The 18,262-nt window shown below is 33.9% G+C and overlaps 1 protein-coding gene across 11 annotated transcripts in view; it reads right to left on the bottom strand.

Moving 5' to 3' along the window:
• Positions 1–18,262, bottom strand: part of ABI3BP (ABI family member 3 binding protein) — a 278,236-nt gene that overhangs the window by 127,929 nt on the left and 132,045 nt on the right. For all 11 annotated transcript variants that reach the window (XM_074214347.1, XM_074214345.1, XM_074214338.1 and 8 more), the window contains exons 5-9: positions 13,508–13,689; positions 11,434–11,489; positions 5,209–5,257; positions 3,936–4,007; positions 3,155–3,247 (exon numbers count right to left, since the gene is read on the bottom strand). In XM_074214347.1, the coding sequence (XP_074070448.1) occupies positions 3,155–3,247; positions 3,936–4,007; positions 5,209–5,257; positions 11,434–11,489; positions 13,508–13,689 (452 nt within the window). The remainder of the gene's footprint in view (positions 1–3,154; positions 3,248–3,935; positions 4,008–5,208; positions 5,258–11,433; positions 11,490–13,507; positions 13,690–18,262) is intronic.

The following is an 18,262-nucleotide window of genomic DNA, read 5'->3' on the forward strand; positions in this document are numbered from 1 at the left end:
CAATGTAAAATACTCATTTATCTTTGAAAACTGATTAAAATATATGAGGAGGTCTGGAATAATGGAAAGAATATTAGATTTAGCATCATAAGGTAAGTGTTTGTGTTCTATAACATATCACTCCATGATATAGACTATCATTATACACTTATTAGTGTGAACTGGGGTAAAGTTTTCTTGTCTCTTATGACAACAACAACAATCATAATAATAAATATTAAATTACATTTATGTAGTTTTTTCAGATTTGCAAAGTGTTTTACCTCATTTGATCCTCATGACCTTCTAAGGTAGATTCTCATTTTACATATAAAATTGAAACATATTGAGAGGTTAAATGGCTTGCCCATGGTCTCAGAGATAATAATTGTCAAAGACAGGATTTGAACTTAGGTCTTTCTGATCCCAAGTTTCCCAAGTTCCATCCACTGCATTATGAATATGCCATGGAATAGTGGACAAAAGTTTTCTTGGAAACAGGAAGAATAGAATTCAAGTACCAATTGAAGCCATTCTGGCTTTGTGAGCCTGGGCAGGAAACAACCTCTGAAAGCCCTAGAAAACTCTCTTAAAGCTCTAATTTACAGAAGTGCTGACCTGAATTAGTAAAGAGAGTTTTCCTTCTTCAAGAGTGCCCTATGCCAGTGAAATCACAGGTGTAGTCCCTCTTCTCTATTCTGAAAAGTATATTTGTGAGGACTGGGAGAGAGGGAAAGGATCTGGGTTGGATGAACTCTAGGTCTTTCCCAACACTCTCATTATATGTCAAAAATACAATTTAATTAAATGACACTCTGTTAAGTTTTATCTGTCTGGGTGGGACAAATATTTCATTTCAGACACATGGACACACATTTACTACCAATTTTAGCCAAGGGCAAAATATTTCCAATTTGTTAATTATTTTTCTACTCTCTCCCCTATGTTATCATACTCCTCACTCCAGGAATGTAAACTAAAGATTAAAAAGAGAATTTTTACTATTTGCACCTATTCTTACTCTGCAATTCTATACTCTATACTTTTTTATACTCTACATTTGTATATTTTTCTTACTTCTCATTCCAGGCGAGAACTAAATCTTGGTGAAGCATGCCAAAACAAAGACTAACATGTTTTCCCAAATTGAAGAAATTTCAGAGGCTAAATATGCTCAGTAGCACTAGCAACTTTGAAAAGACAGAAATAAGATGATTTTTTCAGAATTAAGGGCTATGACTTATGGTTCAAAGTTAGTCCCCTTTGACAGTATATATATATATATATATATATATATATATATATATATATATATATATATACATATATGAATACAATGGGGTATTTGGCTTCATTGACTTAGATAGTCTTTCCATTGATGCCAATCACAACCTATCTATACTTATTTATTTTGTGCCACTATTGTCTATGTTCCTTTATAATTTCATCATGGGTACCAACTTAAAGTGCAGGACTTCTTTCTAGGTATTGGGGAAGTGCCTTAGCTGTCCATCTGCCATCCTTCAGTTAGTAATGGTTTTAAATAGCTCCATAGTCTTAGTCTTTATGAAATTTCAACTGTTACAGACTATAGGAAAGTAGACTCTAGCATGTACCGTTTGTAATAGACTCATTACAAATAAAATAATTAAATAAAACTTTTACCCCTCCCTCCTTAAAATGCACCTCTTAAAGTGGGGGAGGAATTATTTGCATATGTGAGATTCAAGGATGAGTTACCAGAGGAGGGGAAATTGAGGTTCAGTTCCTTAACAAGTTTTTTTACATACACAATTTAAAATAGGTACATGAAGTGTTAGAACCAGAAGAAAACTAGGGGATCATTTGGTCTAAACCTTGCAATTTACAGATGAGGAAACTGTGACTCAAGGAAATCAAATGACTTGTCTAAGATCATACAGCTAGTCAATGGCAACACTAAGAGAAATGAGAATCTTTATAATGAAATATAAGGAATGAATAAAACCATAAACAACTTTTTGTAAATTAATTTTTTTCAGTAATTTAGTCATGTAAAGCTCTTTATGACCCCTTGGAACACAGTATGCCAAGCTCTTTTATCCTTCACTATCTCTCAAAGTCTGCCAGATCCTATTAAATTTTGCACAAAACATCTTTTAGATACTTTTTAAAAAATCTTCTAAAAAAGAATTAAGCTTCTTTAAAATATAAGTTAGCCCTACCAATTTAGATCCTCCTTTCTTATCCATAAATCTTTCCTCTTCCAGGGCATCCTATATTATTAGACTAAGGGAATATAAACATCTCCCTGCAAAACACACATGCAGGTTTTCTATAAAAAGCCAACTTTTGAAGGGAGAACTAAAATTTTTACAAGCACACAAATATTTTGTCTAGGTAGAGCTGAATGCTTATATTAGGCTAGATTATAATTCTTCAAAGTTTTTATCCAGAAATTGGAAACATGGAAACATCATCAGAATTCCTATCCAACAGAACTGTTTAAAAAAAAGAAAATGCATGGTAAATTCAATGTTTCACAAGCCACATTGGAAGCGACATTGGAATTGTGATTTAGGGGATCTGGCTTCTTAGCTGCTTTTCCATGAACTGACAATATTAATTTTGGCAAGTCATGTGGGTCTTGATTTTGCCATTTGCAAAATGAGAGTGTTGCTCTAGGGTTTTTAGCTGTGAGACTTTGAATTCATGAATTTATATGCTATATGTTCATTGTTTAGCTTTCAATAGACCAAATATGATTTCTAAATTTCATTTGTACATGTTAGACCATGATTAGTGAGTTTAGTAATAACTTTATTTTAAATATATGCATTTATATTAAAGATTAATTTAAATAAATATGTACTCTAATTGAGAAATCTGAAACTGGTAGTATGCATTTAGAAATTAAGTAGTAGCAGAACTTTAATTTGAGTATATTGACTTCCTCCCCATACCCCAACAAACTATAATCCATATTTCAATTCATTGAAAAGATTAAGTGTTTTATTTTAGGAGAGAAAAAGGAGAATCAGGAACCTGGCTATCTTTGGCTAATAGAATAAATCCATTGACTTGCCTCTTCTCCCAAAATAGCTAACAGTATACAGCTTCATATTCCCTTGATATTCAGAATATCAACTTCAATATTCAGAAAACATATAAACAAAATGAACATCTTCCACCTTACCTAATGGAGTCTTGACCTTTTCGGAAATATCCACAATGATGGGTGGAGGACCATTCAGAGAGGTTTCATTCAGACCAGGAATGATAAGATGGACTACATAGAAATTTAAATGAGGGTAATGAAGGAAAGTGGAACATGTTATTAGATAAAGCCTAAAGCAAGAGAGGCTAGAATGTTCATTTTTAATAGTTCACTATGCACCTAAGATTACAAATAGATGAAATAGGTCAAAATTATTTTTTCTTTACAATCCCCTTTTTAATATCCAGTTGCTTTAAATTCATGCATACAACTGTCCTTTGAATTGTTTTACAATCAGCTCACTAGTAAACTACATATAAAATCTTAATTTGATTCCATTTAAAAACATTTATCTACTTTTTATAAGAGTGTGATTGCCAGTATTAACTGTTATTTACATAACTATTTCAAAGATGTTCAAATTATTTTGTATGTATATTCTTATTTCGTGGAGGCAGATAAAAGAATTGGTATCAACTCTCTTATTGTAGATGGCATGAGGCCATGTAATTTTAGATACCACACAGCAAGTCCATGGTAGAGAATAGAACTCTTGACTTTTAGCCCTCAATGAACTGCACCACACCTTGGGCAAAAGCCCAGGACATTTTGATTGAGATAATAAAACATTCTTGTGAAAGTGAAGAAAGCAAAAACCATCTGAGGAGCTCTGATCTAGTTCATTGCTCCCCACAAACATTTGGCAAACACATAACACCTGTCTTTATCTGGTTAGGTTAAAAAAATAGGAACCAGTTACCTAGTATTGTTCCTCCTACAGGAGGCCTGTCTGGAGATTTTGATGCCGCCCGATGTGTGACATTCTGAATCACTGGGGAAACATAATCAGTGCAATAGCAAGATGAAAAGATTGCAGAGAGAACTTAACAGAAGCCATATAGGCATATTTAGTTCTGATGCAAAGTTATGAGTCACAAGACTTTAATATTATATTTGCTATTTTATAAAATACATTTTTTTCCACTCCCTTTTGACCCCTTCCCTCCAGTTTTCTCCCCTTGCCACACCAAACCAAGATACATCAGTCTGGAAATATTGACTTAGGAAATGAATACTTCTGAATGTCATATGAAGAAACTGAAAACAGAATAGACTATAACATACTCTTCCCTTAATCTGTCTTTCTTGTAAGTTTATGTTTCAAATGCCAGGTTTACCCCAGTGAGAAAAACACTCAGCTTCTTTTAGCAACCAAACGAGATGGGAGACGATAGGGGGCTCCAGAGTTGGTGGTGGTGTAGCAAACAGGTCTATGGTTAGAGGGAGACTGGGGGCTAGAAGAGCAGCCCAAAAGACAATCTAAGAGTTAGGGTGGTAGGGAAAAGGGGAAGAAGCTTGCCTTCAGAGCAACACACTTGTGACTCTTGAGGGAACTAAGAGGGAGATGAAGAGACAGGGATCAAGAAGAGGGATGCTATGGCAAGTGAATTCCAGGGGTGAGACTAAATGAGGAGTCAGTGACCCTTAATTATAACCCTGGTACCCTCCCTCAGGTAGCTTTTAAAGACAATGAATACAGTCTTTTTTTACCACATTAAAATCAGCAACTAAATCAGGATCGACCTAGTTACCAAAGATATTGAATAACTACTTACTTGCATTTAAAATTTCTTTGATTTTCAATAAGTAAAAATTATGACTTTAATATTATTTTATCCATTAGCAATATTCTCAAAAACACTATTATCAATAAATAAAACAGTCCCTAATTCTATTTCTACAAGAATAGGAAGTAAAAGAGAGAGAGAGAAGTATTTAAATCTCCATTTTATGTAGAGAAACACCAAGACATTCACTCAACCAAGATCAAATGGCACTTTGGTAAAAGAGGTAAAATGGGGATTCTAACTTTTATAGATGTGATCACAGTGCCACATGTAGAGTTTTATTTTCAATTAGATTCTTTAAAAAACAGGGAAATATAATTCTTTTCAATCATTTCAGTTTGAACAAATAGCATGGTTTTTAAAAATTTTGAACATTTATCTACTGAAGAAAACAATAGGGATTACCTTGTTTGATAACTGTAATGGGAATTATCTTCTTTGGAATGTATGCTGGCTGAAAAGAGAAGAAAATAATGTTAACCTTTGGGTCTAGAAATTATTATTTCATGTGAGAAAACAGCAACAAAAACTTTATTCAGCATTTTGTTGTTGGGTTTTTTTGGAGAATTCTCAAACAATAATGGGAACTTAACTCTTATTGCAAATGCTCCTTCTGGTTCAGTCTTTGTTAACTAAAACTTGTGTGCCTACATGGACCTTCTTTTTACTTGGTTCACATAATTTTCTCAAAATAAAAGGTCCAAATTACTGGCAGAAACAATTCATTTTGATGGCCTGTTTATTTGGAAAGTGAACTTTTTGTCCTTTACTGACATAGCCTTCAAAAACCACATATTAGTCAGTCAACAAGCATTTATCACATGTCTATTATGTGGGAGGCACTATGCTTAGTACAAAATTTCAAAACCACCCTCTCAAATGACTTTATTTCTGGGATTAGGACTGTCCTTTTAAGCAGATGTCACCAAAATATAAATATAATGACTTCAGAGACACTAGGCAGGCTCTGATGCCTCCCAAAATCTTCTCTAAGTAGGGTACCTTATTGACTAAAAATCTATCATTACAGGTGTCTTACTTTTGGGTTACTTTCCTGGAATTGCTTTTGAAAAATATAAACATAGTAAAAATTATTACTGAGAGTTGTCAAGGAATAACTAAATTATGCATACATAATATAGTATGTATATGTAACAGATATATTATTTCTATTATGTTTTATATGTAACATATATTCTGTTTATATATTATTTGCATAACATATATGCATATAATATAAATCTATATGTGGTTTTCTGAATGTTCTCTGCATTAGCTATCTTTTAGATGTTTTTGGATGGCAATATTCATATTAAATACTAGCACACTAAACACATGCTTAAATACTAAACATAGTACAGTATAGAATATGGAAAATAATCCAATATTTTCTTAATGACAGAATCATATTGAAAAATTATTATTTTTCTATACTCTAAGGACAGATGTAGATGTTATGGTATTAAAGGCTAAATGAATTTGGCTTGCTACTACATACTGCAAATTTACTCCTTCCCAATTGTGCCCCTTCCCCCACAGTAAAATAAACATGACAGGCAGTCCTAGATAGCAAAAAATAATAGCTAGCATTTACATAGTGCTTCAAAGTTTGCAAATTATTTTATATGTGTTATATGTAAACACATATGTAGACACAAAACAACCCTGGGAGATAGATGCTAATGTATTACTATTCTCATTTTACAGATGAGGAGGCTGAGACAAACAGACGGTAAGTGACTTGCTAGGGTCATGTGGTTAGTCAACTTCTGAGCTGGGACTTGAACTTGGGTTTTCCTTACTCTGAGTTCACTTGACTTCTTTCACTGTATTTCTGGTGCCATGGTTAGAGCACTAGCCTTGGAGTCAAGAGGATGGGAGTTCAAATCCAGCCTCAGATATTTGACTCTTACTAGCTATGTGACCTTGGGCAAGTCACTTTACCATGATTGCCTCGCATCCAGAGCCATCTCCAATCATTCTGATTCATATCTGGCCACTGGCCCCAAGATGGCTCTGGAGGACAAAATAGGCTGGGGACTTAACACAACATCCTTCATTCAAATCCAATTCATGTGTCTGTCATAGCATCACTTCCGTGAAGTTGTGATCTTCTTTGAAAATGAAGGATAAACATTATTATTATTATTATTATTATTCTGAACATAAATGTTGCCAACTTCAGGGTTTTGCTAAGTATACCTGTGTGTGTGTGTGTGTGTGTGTGTAGTGAATGTTGTACTCCACAAATAGGCATGGATCCATAATGTGTCCTAGATTTCCCCTGGATACTTTCTTTAATAAGAAGTGACCTTATCCTTAATATTCTTCTCTTCTTGACAGAAATGGATGTTTTTAGGTTAGGAGGATCCCTTGGGAATTTAAGGGGCCTGGAGATATTGGTTCCTCAGCAGGTGTGAGAGATGCTCTTTCCATATTTACTAGAGGGGCTTTTTTTATCCAAAAAGATAAGTACCAACCAGAACACAAGACCAACAGGCTTGGCTTACTAGATGTACACTTGGAGGGAATTGTTTGGACAATGAAGAGCCAAGGAGAAATGTAATGATGCCTATTTTGTGGTTCTACAAATTGCTTTGTGTTCAGATGTTTATGGTTTTAATCTTTTAGAAAAGTATAACAGTAGGTATGCTACTACTGCTGCTTGCTTTAAATCTTTCTTAATGAACATTTATGACAGTCATGGTTGCATGTTGAATATTTTCTTGTATGGAGAAGAAATAAATAGCCATTCTATACATAATTTACATTGCATATTGAGGATCTTTTTATGCCTTGCTTTGGAGAGATCCTGTATTTACGTAAAATCTTAAACTTTAAATAAATATCTTTGAGGTTCCAGGAACTGGGTAGAGGGTAGAAAGTAGGAAAATGGAAAATAGTAAAAAGTAAAGAAAAAAAAGATTTTTTTAAGTTGATCGTTTTCCCACAGTACCAAACCTATATGCATGTATCAAATCCAGAACAGAGAGAGAGAAGCCCCTTTAGCTTTGAACTAGTCCCTACTCCAATATAGTCTTGAAGGATTAAATACCCTGGACCCCTTGAGCCCAATAGCAACTTTATTGTTTCATGTGAAGTAGCAACTAATGGAAAATTGGCATTAGAGATTCATCCTTTGATTATATCAAAACCATTTCACAAAGCATCGTTGACAATTCTAGAAAAAAAAGGTTTTATTTTTATTCATCCTTTCAGTAGAGCAATCTATGGAGATCTTATTTGATCTCAAAGCCCCCAGGATGAAGGGACATTTAAGGGTTAAAATTTGCTCATAAAACAATTCCACTGTCTAGAAAGAAAAACCAAATATTCACAAGAGAAGAATCTTAATATAGTACATTCTGATTTTAATTCATTCTTTAAAAAACTCCACCCATTTTCTTCTAAACTGACTAAGCAATGAAACATGCTGATTCAGGTCTAGCTAAAACCAAAACCAACATACCTCTTGTGAAAGTTTTCAATTTTCTAGTTAATATTAAAAAAAAAACAGATCCAACTGTTTTTTATTATTATATTTTTGGCCTAGAATTACTATGAATGTACTTAGAATGAGAAGATATATAATTTGTTTTGTGTGCATAATCTTGAGGTGTGGATAAAGGGAGAACATGAAAAGCGATCATTCTTACTCTTGGCAATCTTTATCTGATCACTATTAAACTAAAAAATTTGGCAGCACTTTTTTTTCCCTTTTGCCAATAATAGATGCTGTTCCCTTAGGAGATGGGTGGATCTAGATGATAATGAAGAAAAGGTCAGAAGAGATGTCATATCCCATGGGAAGGCTGATTTCAGGAGGAGCTGGCTTTCCATAAACAATTAAAATTGTATTTTAAAACACTGGTTGAAAAATATAATGTAATTTTTTTAAAAAACTAAGTATATCCAGCTACTGGACTATGAAATATATTTTACAAATGTGAAATTCTAAAAACAGATGTGATGAATTAAAAAGAAGTATCCTTAAATGCCATTATTTTGTGCATTATAACCAAATAATCAAACATTAGTGCAATATAATTCTAAGAAATTGTCAGCATTAATTCTAAAAATGAAAAAAAAATGGCCCAAATGTCATTGGCAAACAGCCAGAAAGAAATCTTCCTATATGCCTTAAATTACAGATGAGTTTTATTATATGTAGAAAGAACTGTCTGGATAAAGGTTTTATTTCCATCTCCAAGGCTCCATCTCCATATTATTCCTAGTATTAGTCATTGACATTAGCAGAATATATAATAAAAATATGTATAAGTAATTAAATTCAAAAACTGATAGTTCTTTGAAACATTATTATTTTGCCTAAAATAATATTCATTTAAACAAATGGTCAATTTTGTTCCTCAATTCAAATCTCACCCCCTACCCACCCTCCCTTGGATGGTGTTTGGAAGAAAAATATTTCCATGTATGCAATCCTGAAATGAAAATATTGCATAAAGTTTCCCTTTTGATTAAAATTTGATCACATATCTGGAATTTAGTTCTAAGTCCTTGAAATAATGCCCTCTTAGGCAGGTTCTCAATGAAATGATATTTATGCTTTTCATTGTCACTATAATTTCTTTTGTCTGAAATGAGTCATTATATCATATCAATTTAAAAGACAGAAGATATGGCCATGCTTAAAGCCAGAGGCTATTCCAGACTCTTCCTTTCCAATTTTCCTTTAAATCCCAGAGCTACACAGATGTCAGTAAATGAAACACTTTCGTTTTTTCCAGATGGTAACCCTCAACCAAGCCTAAGAGAAGAACCTTAAAATATCCTTTTGAATGGAGTTGTGTTTCCCTTTGGAAATAAATAACCAATTTATGCTACAATACCAGATTGTTGGCTGTAGTCTAGGGAGGACTCCACCTAGCAGCTTGAAGAGATAAATCTTTTGGATCTTCATCAGAGATACAGGAAATTACTTCCTATTGCAGCCTTTATGCCCACCCCCCCCATCATATTTATTTATTATGGGAAGAGGGAATAAAAAGTCCCTAGGAGCGAGACCTAATCTCCCTCCCAATCTTGTCACATAATCCTCTTTAAAAGAGTTACCCTGCCAAAAGTACGCAATTTTGGTGGGGAAAGTGGCTGAAAAGACAGAAAGACATTTTTTTTTTTGCTCCATAGAAGACATAAAACCATAAAGGAAGCAGCTTCATGTGTTGGGAAGGTGGCATTATTGCGAAAAACCTGCCCACTTAAAATAAAAATTAAGATGATCTCAGAAGATGATATAAGGACAAATGGGCCCTCTGTGTTTGAAGTTTCATTCTGAGATTTTCTTCTTTTAGATTTGCTTCATCTATAAAGGATTTTATATATGTGTGTGTGTGTGTGTGTGTGTGTGTGTGTTTGCCTATGCATGCATATACATACTATATATATATATATATATATATACACACATACAAATACATTCATATATGTGCTATCTATTCCATGTACATATCTTATGGCTTTGATCTCCTAGAATTAGAGATGTTGGATGAAAGTGACATAAATCCTTATTTCATATAAGAGAAAGCTGAGGTCCAGAGAAGTTAAGTGATTTACTCATAATCACACAGATAGTGAGTATCACAGGTAGGAATCTGCTGTCAAGCTCTGTTTCATGCCTCCAATAAAAACTTTCTCCTAAATTAATTTTCATCACTCCTCCCCAGGGTACTTGAAGATCATGGTCACATAAGAAATGATTTGTTAACAGAGGTATATAAGCTTGTCATCAAGATATAACATTTTTTTTGTCACCTGTGACTGTGTTTGAAGTTACATGGGAGATTTACAGAAGCAATATCTAGCTTTTAGGTATTCAACCTGGTCAGAATCAGGTACAAAAATATTAATTAGCTTTTTTAAAGTTCTCCTTATATTCCCTTGAAATGCCTATTCTACCTGCTAGCCCATGATTAAATGGGAGAAAAGATGGGAGAAAAAATCTTTCAGGTAAAAAAATAGACCTAATACCTAAAATACACATAATTTGACAACAGTAAGACAATTCACACTAAAATATTAAAAACTAATTCTTTCTTGAGAGAAGGGCTTGTTAAGTGGGTAAGTAGAAACAATGAGGATGTTTAGTAATGAGTAGGAATTTTTTTCCCTAAAAGACACTCATGGTAGAAGGAAAAGTTGAATGGTAGCAACACAGATATAAAAAAGTCTATTGTAATCCCAGGTCTCTCCTGCCCTGAGACATTCCTTTAACAGTTAGTCATCTTGGAAATATCAAGTGTGCAATTAAAGAAAAAGGATTCCCAATACAAAAAAAGAATCTACCTGCAAGACAGAACATAGTCAACAATGGCATACAAACTTAGAATGCTAGATTAATTATTTAATTTAATTATTATACTAATTATAGAATCATGAACCTATAGTGTTGGAGCTTATATAGATCTTAGGAATTATCTAATCTGTTTTTTACCAAGTAGGGAGATAATTAGAGTCAATGCTGAGAGTTTTTGATTAATTAGCATTATGAATTTCACTTCTCTAGGCTTCAGTTACTTAGTAAATAGCAGTGAGAAAGTAAAATTGGATGCATAAATGCTTAAAAATTACTTTTTGCTAGCTCACTTTAAAAATAAGTTTGTTACATACCACTGTATTCATCTGGTCATAGGTACTTTGAATTTTTCCATTTCCATTATTTTTAGCTGATATAAACAGGAGAAAAAAGAAACAATATTTTCATCTCATTAAGTACAAAACGAAATGATCATTTATGAAGAAAACAATCGCCTTTTCTAACCAATTTTATTTTCATTCCTTTTAAGCAATCTATATGCTCTCATTACTGATAGTACAATTTTCTTTTACCTGCGATATATATATATATATATATATATATATACATATATATATATTTATATCTGTAACATGAAATCTGAAAATATGAATGGGGTCTTATTTCTTTCATATCTGACAATGGGGACAAAAGTATTTTCTACAATCCCACCCCACCTCCATTTCTCCCCTAATTAATGAATGGAGTTGAGAATATTTATATGGTTTTAACAGACTATATACAAAAAGTACTGATGAGGATACACTTTTGTTAATGATTTGAATCACTGATTCTACAAACACTCCTGGAAATAGTTGACAGTGCACCAAATAGTTTTATTCTAGGGAATCTCCCATGTCAATGAACTCCTTATCCTAAAAAGTGGCTACCAAAAGCATTTTCATTGTCTCAAGTGATATTTCCTTCATACTCCAACATTCTCTTTGTTATTTGTCTTCAAGTAGCTAGGCAAAGAATTGAACAGTCATATTCCTCTATGCTACTTATCAAAAATCTTAGACTTCAAAAAAGTTTTATTCTTGAACATTGGAGGGTCACCACTTTTAATGCTTATTTTAAAGGTCACATAAAAAAGGAGGGAATTCTATTAAAAGCATGTTTAATGTCTTTATATTCATGGTAATGACAAATAGTACTCTGAACTAGATGATATTTGTGAATATGATTCTTCTAATGTAAGGAAGCAAAAATTTTGAAAAATTGCATTAGTATCTCATACAATTAATGCATGGTATAATTAATTATGTCTACCCACCAAAAAAGGAGCCTGGAAAATAGGTGAGCTAATCACATAGTGAGAATAAGAACAACTGATGAACACTGGAATGTACATAAAGTGAAGTTACCCCCTCCTTCACCCTCCTCTACCACCAAGTCATTAGTTAGGCCTCTGTGTACAATTTTGGGAGAACAAGACAAGATTTGGACAAGAGCTGCAAAAGATGGAGTTATGTATGGTTGTTAAATGAATCACTGGAGAAGAACCACATAAATGAAAGAATCCTGGATTCATCAAGGGTTCAAAGTATATGCTTAAGGAATTTTCCAAAGTGCTCCCCTTTCCCAGTTAACTATTTAAATGTTGTATGACTCTGTCTGAAATATCATGAAAAAAACCTAGATACTTCACTAGCTTTATGGAATTTATAATCATCTTTTTTATGAAATAAGAAGTAGACATTTGCTTGTGTATGAAAAATGAAAATAGTTACCACATTTTTATAGCTCTCATTTTTTTGGTTCTTCCCCTCCACACCCAGGATATTAATTGTGTAAAATATTCCATATAAATGACAATCCATAAATGGAATTTCAGAACAGTTTAGTGTTTTAAAGTATAGGGTCTATTGAAAAAATAGAATTCTGTGAGGAAAAAATGGTTCCATGTAAACGAACTGTATCTAAGGTGACAATGAACATGACATCATGGTGTGGACAGCTATGTAAGTATATACAACATGCTATTCATGAACCTTACAACTGGGATATTATAGCTAACACAAATCAATTTAACATTGAACCTATTCCTTCTTTGCTATCTGCCTCAAAAATTATCTATGTATGTTTATAGTACAGAGATGATAACTGACATTCAATCTATGATTCTCCATCTTTTGCAGTTCCAAATATTTTAAGCCTGATATTAATTTCTATTATAATTCTGATGTGATTCATTGTTACTATTTTTTGAAATATTGGAATTTCTGGAACATTTTATAATGGAGGTCTACCTCAAAAGAAAATACATTTTGCAAAATATACTGAATATTGAATTTACAAAATTCAATCTATGCTATTTTATACAAATAATAAAATAATTCAAAGTACCAGAAAGTTTAAAAAAAATAAATAGTGTTAAGTACTTACTTCCTACAACAGTCTTGTGATTAAAAATCCTGCTCCAGAGTCCACCTTCTAAATTATCTTTCACTCCAAATTCATAAATAGTATTTGGCTTCAGATTTTCAACTACTGTTTCAGTGGCTGGGCAGATTTGGAAAATCCATTTTTTTTCTTTGTCTTTTTCCCGATAGCGAACTGTATATAATCTGTTGAATAATAGCAAAAATAATATCATGTGCCACCAAACAAATGGAACCCAATGATGGTGCTGCCTTTTTAATACAAGTTAAGTAAAAGCATTGGTTTTGTTTGCAGAGAACACTAAGCTGAAGGAAAAGTTACTATGTGTAACCTAGGACTCATCTGTTTGCCTAAGGCTCTCTTCATTGGGGGAAAATGATTATGTTATGCTTCATGACTGTAAAGTTGCAAACATTTTGAAGGAGAGAGATCCTATTTCTTCTTTTTTCAAACTTCCAAATAGTACAGGAGGTTCCAGGTCTCTTCAGATCTTCTCCACCCCTCAGAAAAGTCTTATGCAAATAGTCTTAAATATCCTGGGTCACACATGATGTGTGATTCATGATCCAACAAAATTTTAACAGTTGAGAATATATATGACACCTAATAAAATGAAATCTAATAGGAAAATTTATAACGTTATTGAGTACCTGAACTGAAAAGGCATTTATTATTAAGTGCCTACTCTAAGACAGATATTGCACTAGGCACTAGAGAAACAAAGACAAAAAAGGGCCCTGGCTTCAATGTGTTTATATTCTATTAGGAAAACCAAAATCTACATAGAAAAGTAATATAAAATAAGTACAAAACTAGATTTAAAAGAACTTCAGGAACTAGCAATTAGGTGAAGATGGGTTAGGATAGATTTCCTGTAAGGGGTGATATTCATTCATTCATTCATTCATTCATTCATTCATTTAGGTTTTTGCAAGGCAAATGGGGTTAAGTGGCTTGCCCAAGGCCACACAGCTAGGTAATTATTAAGTGTCTGAGGTCAGATTTGAACTCAGGTACTCCTGACTCCAGGGCTGGTGCTTTATCCATTGGGCCACCTAGCCGCCCCCCCAGGGGGTGATATTTAAATTGAGCTTTGAAAGAAGTTAGGGATTTTATGAAGTGGAAGGGCATTTTGGGAATGAGGGGCAGATAGTATAAAAGCAGGGGAAAAAGATAGAATGACTTATGTGGGAAAGAGCAAGTAAGATAGTTTGATTAGAATGTGTCCTCTATTGATATTTCCAAATTCTCCTCTCTTTCCTCATCAATCAGCAATATCTCATCCTTTGTAGTTCATTATTTTTTTTTTGGCAAGGCAATGGGATTAAATGACTTGCCCAAGATCACTAGGTAATTATTACGTGTCTGAGGTCGGATTTGAACTCAGGCCCTCCTGACTCTAGGGCTGGTGCTCTATTCACTGTGCCACCTAAATGCCCCATGAAGCTCATTCTAATCAAATTTATCACATCTCTCCTTCCACCACTCCCACTCCAACTCTCCTTCCTAAGGCATTATTAGGAAGACAAGTCTTCCTGTCTCCAAGTCTAGCACACTGTGCACTATGGTGTCCCCTAGCTATACCAGTGAGCAGTTAGTACTTAGTACTTGGATCTAACTTTTCAACCCCAATCCCTGGGTTCACACTAGGGGACTTCACCAAATATGTTGATGTTCACTCAAATACTCCACCTTTCCCAGTTCCTTAATTTACAAATCTCTTGACCTACTCTCCACCTCAGCTAAACACAGGAATGGTTATATCCTTGGTCCTGCCATCACATGTAGTTATTTCATTTCCATCTTTTATCAGTTTTGAAATTGGTTTATCTGATCATAATTGTTATAAATCCATATTTTCCTTTTGCCCTACTGCTCTCAAACATATTTTTCAGCCTCCTTATGATCTCTTTGTACTTTCCCAGAGCATCTCTACTATTTCACAACCATGACCCTTCAATGAGGCAATTCAACTCTACCCTATTCTCTTCTTTTGGATCTCTTGCTTCATTGTCCTACATCCACTCACATTTTGCCAAAATCAAGCCCCGTTATTCTTAACATCTGTATCCTTTGCTCTCACTCATGTGTTGCAGAACAAAGCTGAATGAAGTATGGGAGAAAAGGATTTGGTTCCTGCTTCCATCCCCCACCCAAATTCAACTTATATAGTTGGAAAATACAACCACCGTGGATGACAAAGTTTTAAAATTAATAATATGTTAACACCTAGTGATGCCTTTGGAAAGTTTTAACACATCTCTGATTGATCTGGAAATTAGAAGTGATTGGAAGAAAAAAATTATTGAAGAAATTAAAGTAGTTAAACTCATAAAGCAATAATCTTGGTAGTTGTGGTGAATCCAGATGCAGGGTAAGCATGTCAATCTGTCTTTACTGAGTCCATTATCATTCTCCTTCTCTAAACTTTCCATATCTACTGGTTTCTTTTCTGCCTACAAACATGCCCAAGTTTCCTCCATCCTTAAAAACAAAACTCTTCATAACTTTTATCATCCTTGCTAATTATCATCCTCTATCTCTCTTCTGTTTCAGCTAAACTCCTAAAAGAATTCTACTAGATGCTTCCATCTTCTCTCCTCTCTTTCTCTCTCATTCCCTTAAAAACCAACTTCAATCTGGTTTCCAGCACTGTCATTTTTCCTCCATAGTTACCAATGATAACTTAATTGTCAAATTTAATAGTCCCTTCTCACATTTCTTAACCTCTTTTGTAACATATAATATTGATAATACATTCTTTTTATTTGCCAAGGAAATGGGGTTAAGTGACTTGCCCAAGGTCACACAGCCAGATAATTATTAAATGTTTGAGGCCAGGTTCTTCTGACTCCAGGGTCAGTGCTCTATCCAATGTGCTACCTAGCTGCCCCCTGATAACCCATTCTTCCAGAATATTTTATCCTTTCTGAATTTTCAAGATTTTGCTTTTGGTTATACTCCTATTTCTCCAACCCCTCCTTCAAATGAGTTAGTATAGTGACTAACACATAGTAGGTTTTCAATAAATGTTTATTGCCTTAATCTCTTTCCTCCTTCTTTACTATATCTTCATTCAAATCCCAATAAGTTACTGTCCAAGATTCTTTCCTGGGTCTTCTCTTTTCCCTTTAATTTCTTTCTCTTGGTGACTTTATTAGTACCCATGGGTTTAATTATTTTTTTTTCATATAAATTCTAGGTCTATAATCCTATTCTCTTCTCTAAGCTCCAAACTTACAGTACCATCTTCCTGGTGGATATTTTGAACTGGATGTCCCATAGATATTGCAAACCCAAAATGGACAAAACAGTTTATCTTTCCACCAAAACTCATGCTGTTTCTTCCATATTCCCCTACTACTTTTGAGGGTACTATCATCCTTCCTATCATTTCAATATCATCCTCAACTCCTCATTCTCAGTCACTCCACATATCTAATAAGCTGCCAAATATTGTTTCTACTTTTATATTATCTCTCACATACACCCCTTTTAACCACTCATATAACCATCATGCTAATCCTCATTGGCAATGCATTGCCTCTCACTAGGACTACTTCTATAGTACTCTATTTGATCTCCCTGAATTGCATTTTCCCAGCTTCAATCCATCCTCTACATTATTACCAGTGATTTCCCTTAAGTGCAGGAGATCATGCCACATCTACCTCTTCACATAACACTGCCACCACTATCAATCTATAAATCAATTTCTCTGTTATTTCCAGGATCAACATAAACTCCTTTTTCAAAACTCTATATATACTGTGCTTTTTTGTGCCTTTTCAGTCTTCTTATATATTACTCCTTTCCATATAGTCTAACCACACTTTTGTTGTTCCTCACACAGGATGTTCCATCTAGAACCAGTGACTTTGCACTGGTTATACTTATAATCTGCTCCTGGAATCTCAACTTTCCTTCAAAACTGAGTTCAAGCAATGGTTTCTTTAGGAGAATTTTCTTTATCCCCTTAGTAGTGCTTTCATCTCTGAAGTTGTCTTTTATTTACAACATATACTTTAAAATGTACATACATATAAACATTCATTAAATCTTGACTAGAGGGAAGAGAGGATGTGAGTGAGTGTGTGTGTGTGTGTAATAGTAGGAAACAAAGCTTCTATAGTTAGAGTTATACTTGAATATGGAGGGTCTTCATAAGTTTAGTAAGAGAATAGGGATCCATTGATGGTTTTACAGAATTATGGTGGCACAGTGGATATCTGATCTCGTATTTCCTAGCTATGCAGCTATACAACATTGGGAAAATAACTTAATTCTGTTAATCTCAGTTTCCTCATCTGTAAAGTAAACTGGGGAAGGGATTGACAAACCAATCTAGAATCTTTGCCAAGAAAACCCCAATTGGAGGGGGTTTCAAAGAGTCAGACACAAGTGAAAATGACTAAAATAACCACAGGTTTTAATCAACAGAGCACATGTTACTTTTCATTTAGGATAGCTTGAGAAACTTTATTCTGACCCTGACAAACTAAGTCCTAATGTGTATATTCTCTCATTCACAAACCATAAAAATTGAGAACTGTAAGTAAATGTTCACCCATTATGTACTGCAAGGAAAATCTAAAAACTGAAAGCTACAGCCTTGATCCAGAATGACAAATAGTAACCGAAATATTTACAACCAAGGAAGAAGAATGACACTCCATTTTCAGTTTCCAGTCAATAGAAAAAAAATAGCACTTCTGTCAGTGGAAACTTGTTAGAGGAGGTGCTAAAGAAATGATTGCT

This window comes from Macrotis lagotis, chromosome 1, assembly GCF_037893015.1.
Source record: "Macrotis lagotis isolate mMagLag1 chromosome 1, bilby.v1.9.chrom.fasta, whole genome shotgun sequence".
Lineage (NCBI taxonomy): Eukaryota > Metazoa > Chordata > Mammalia > Peramelemorphia > Peramelidae > Macrotis > Macrotis lagotis.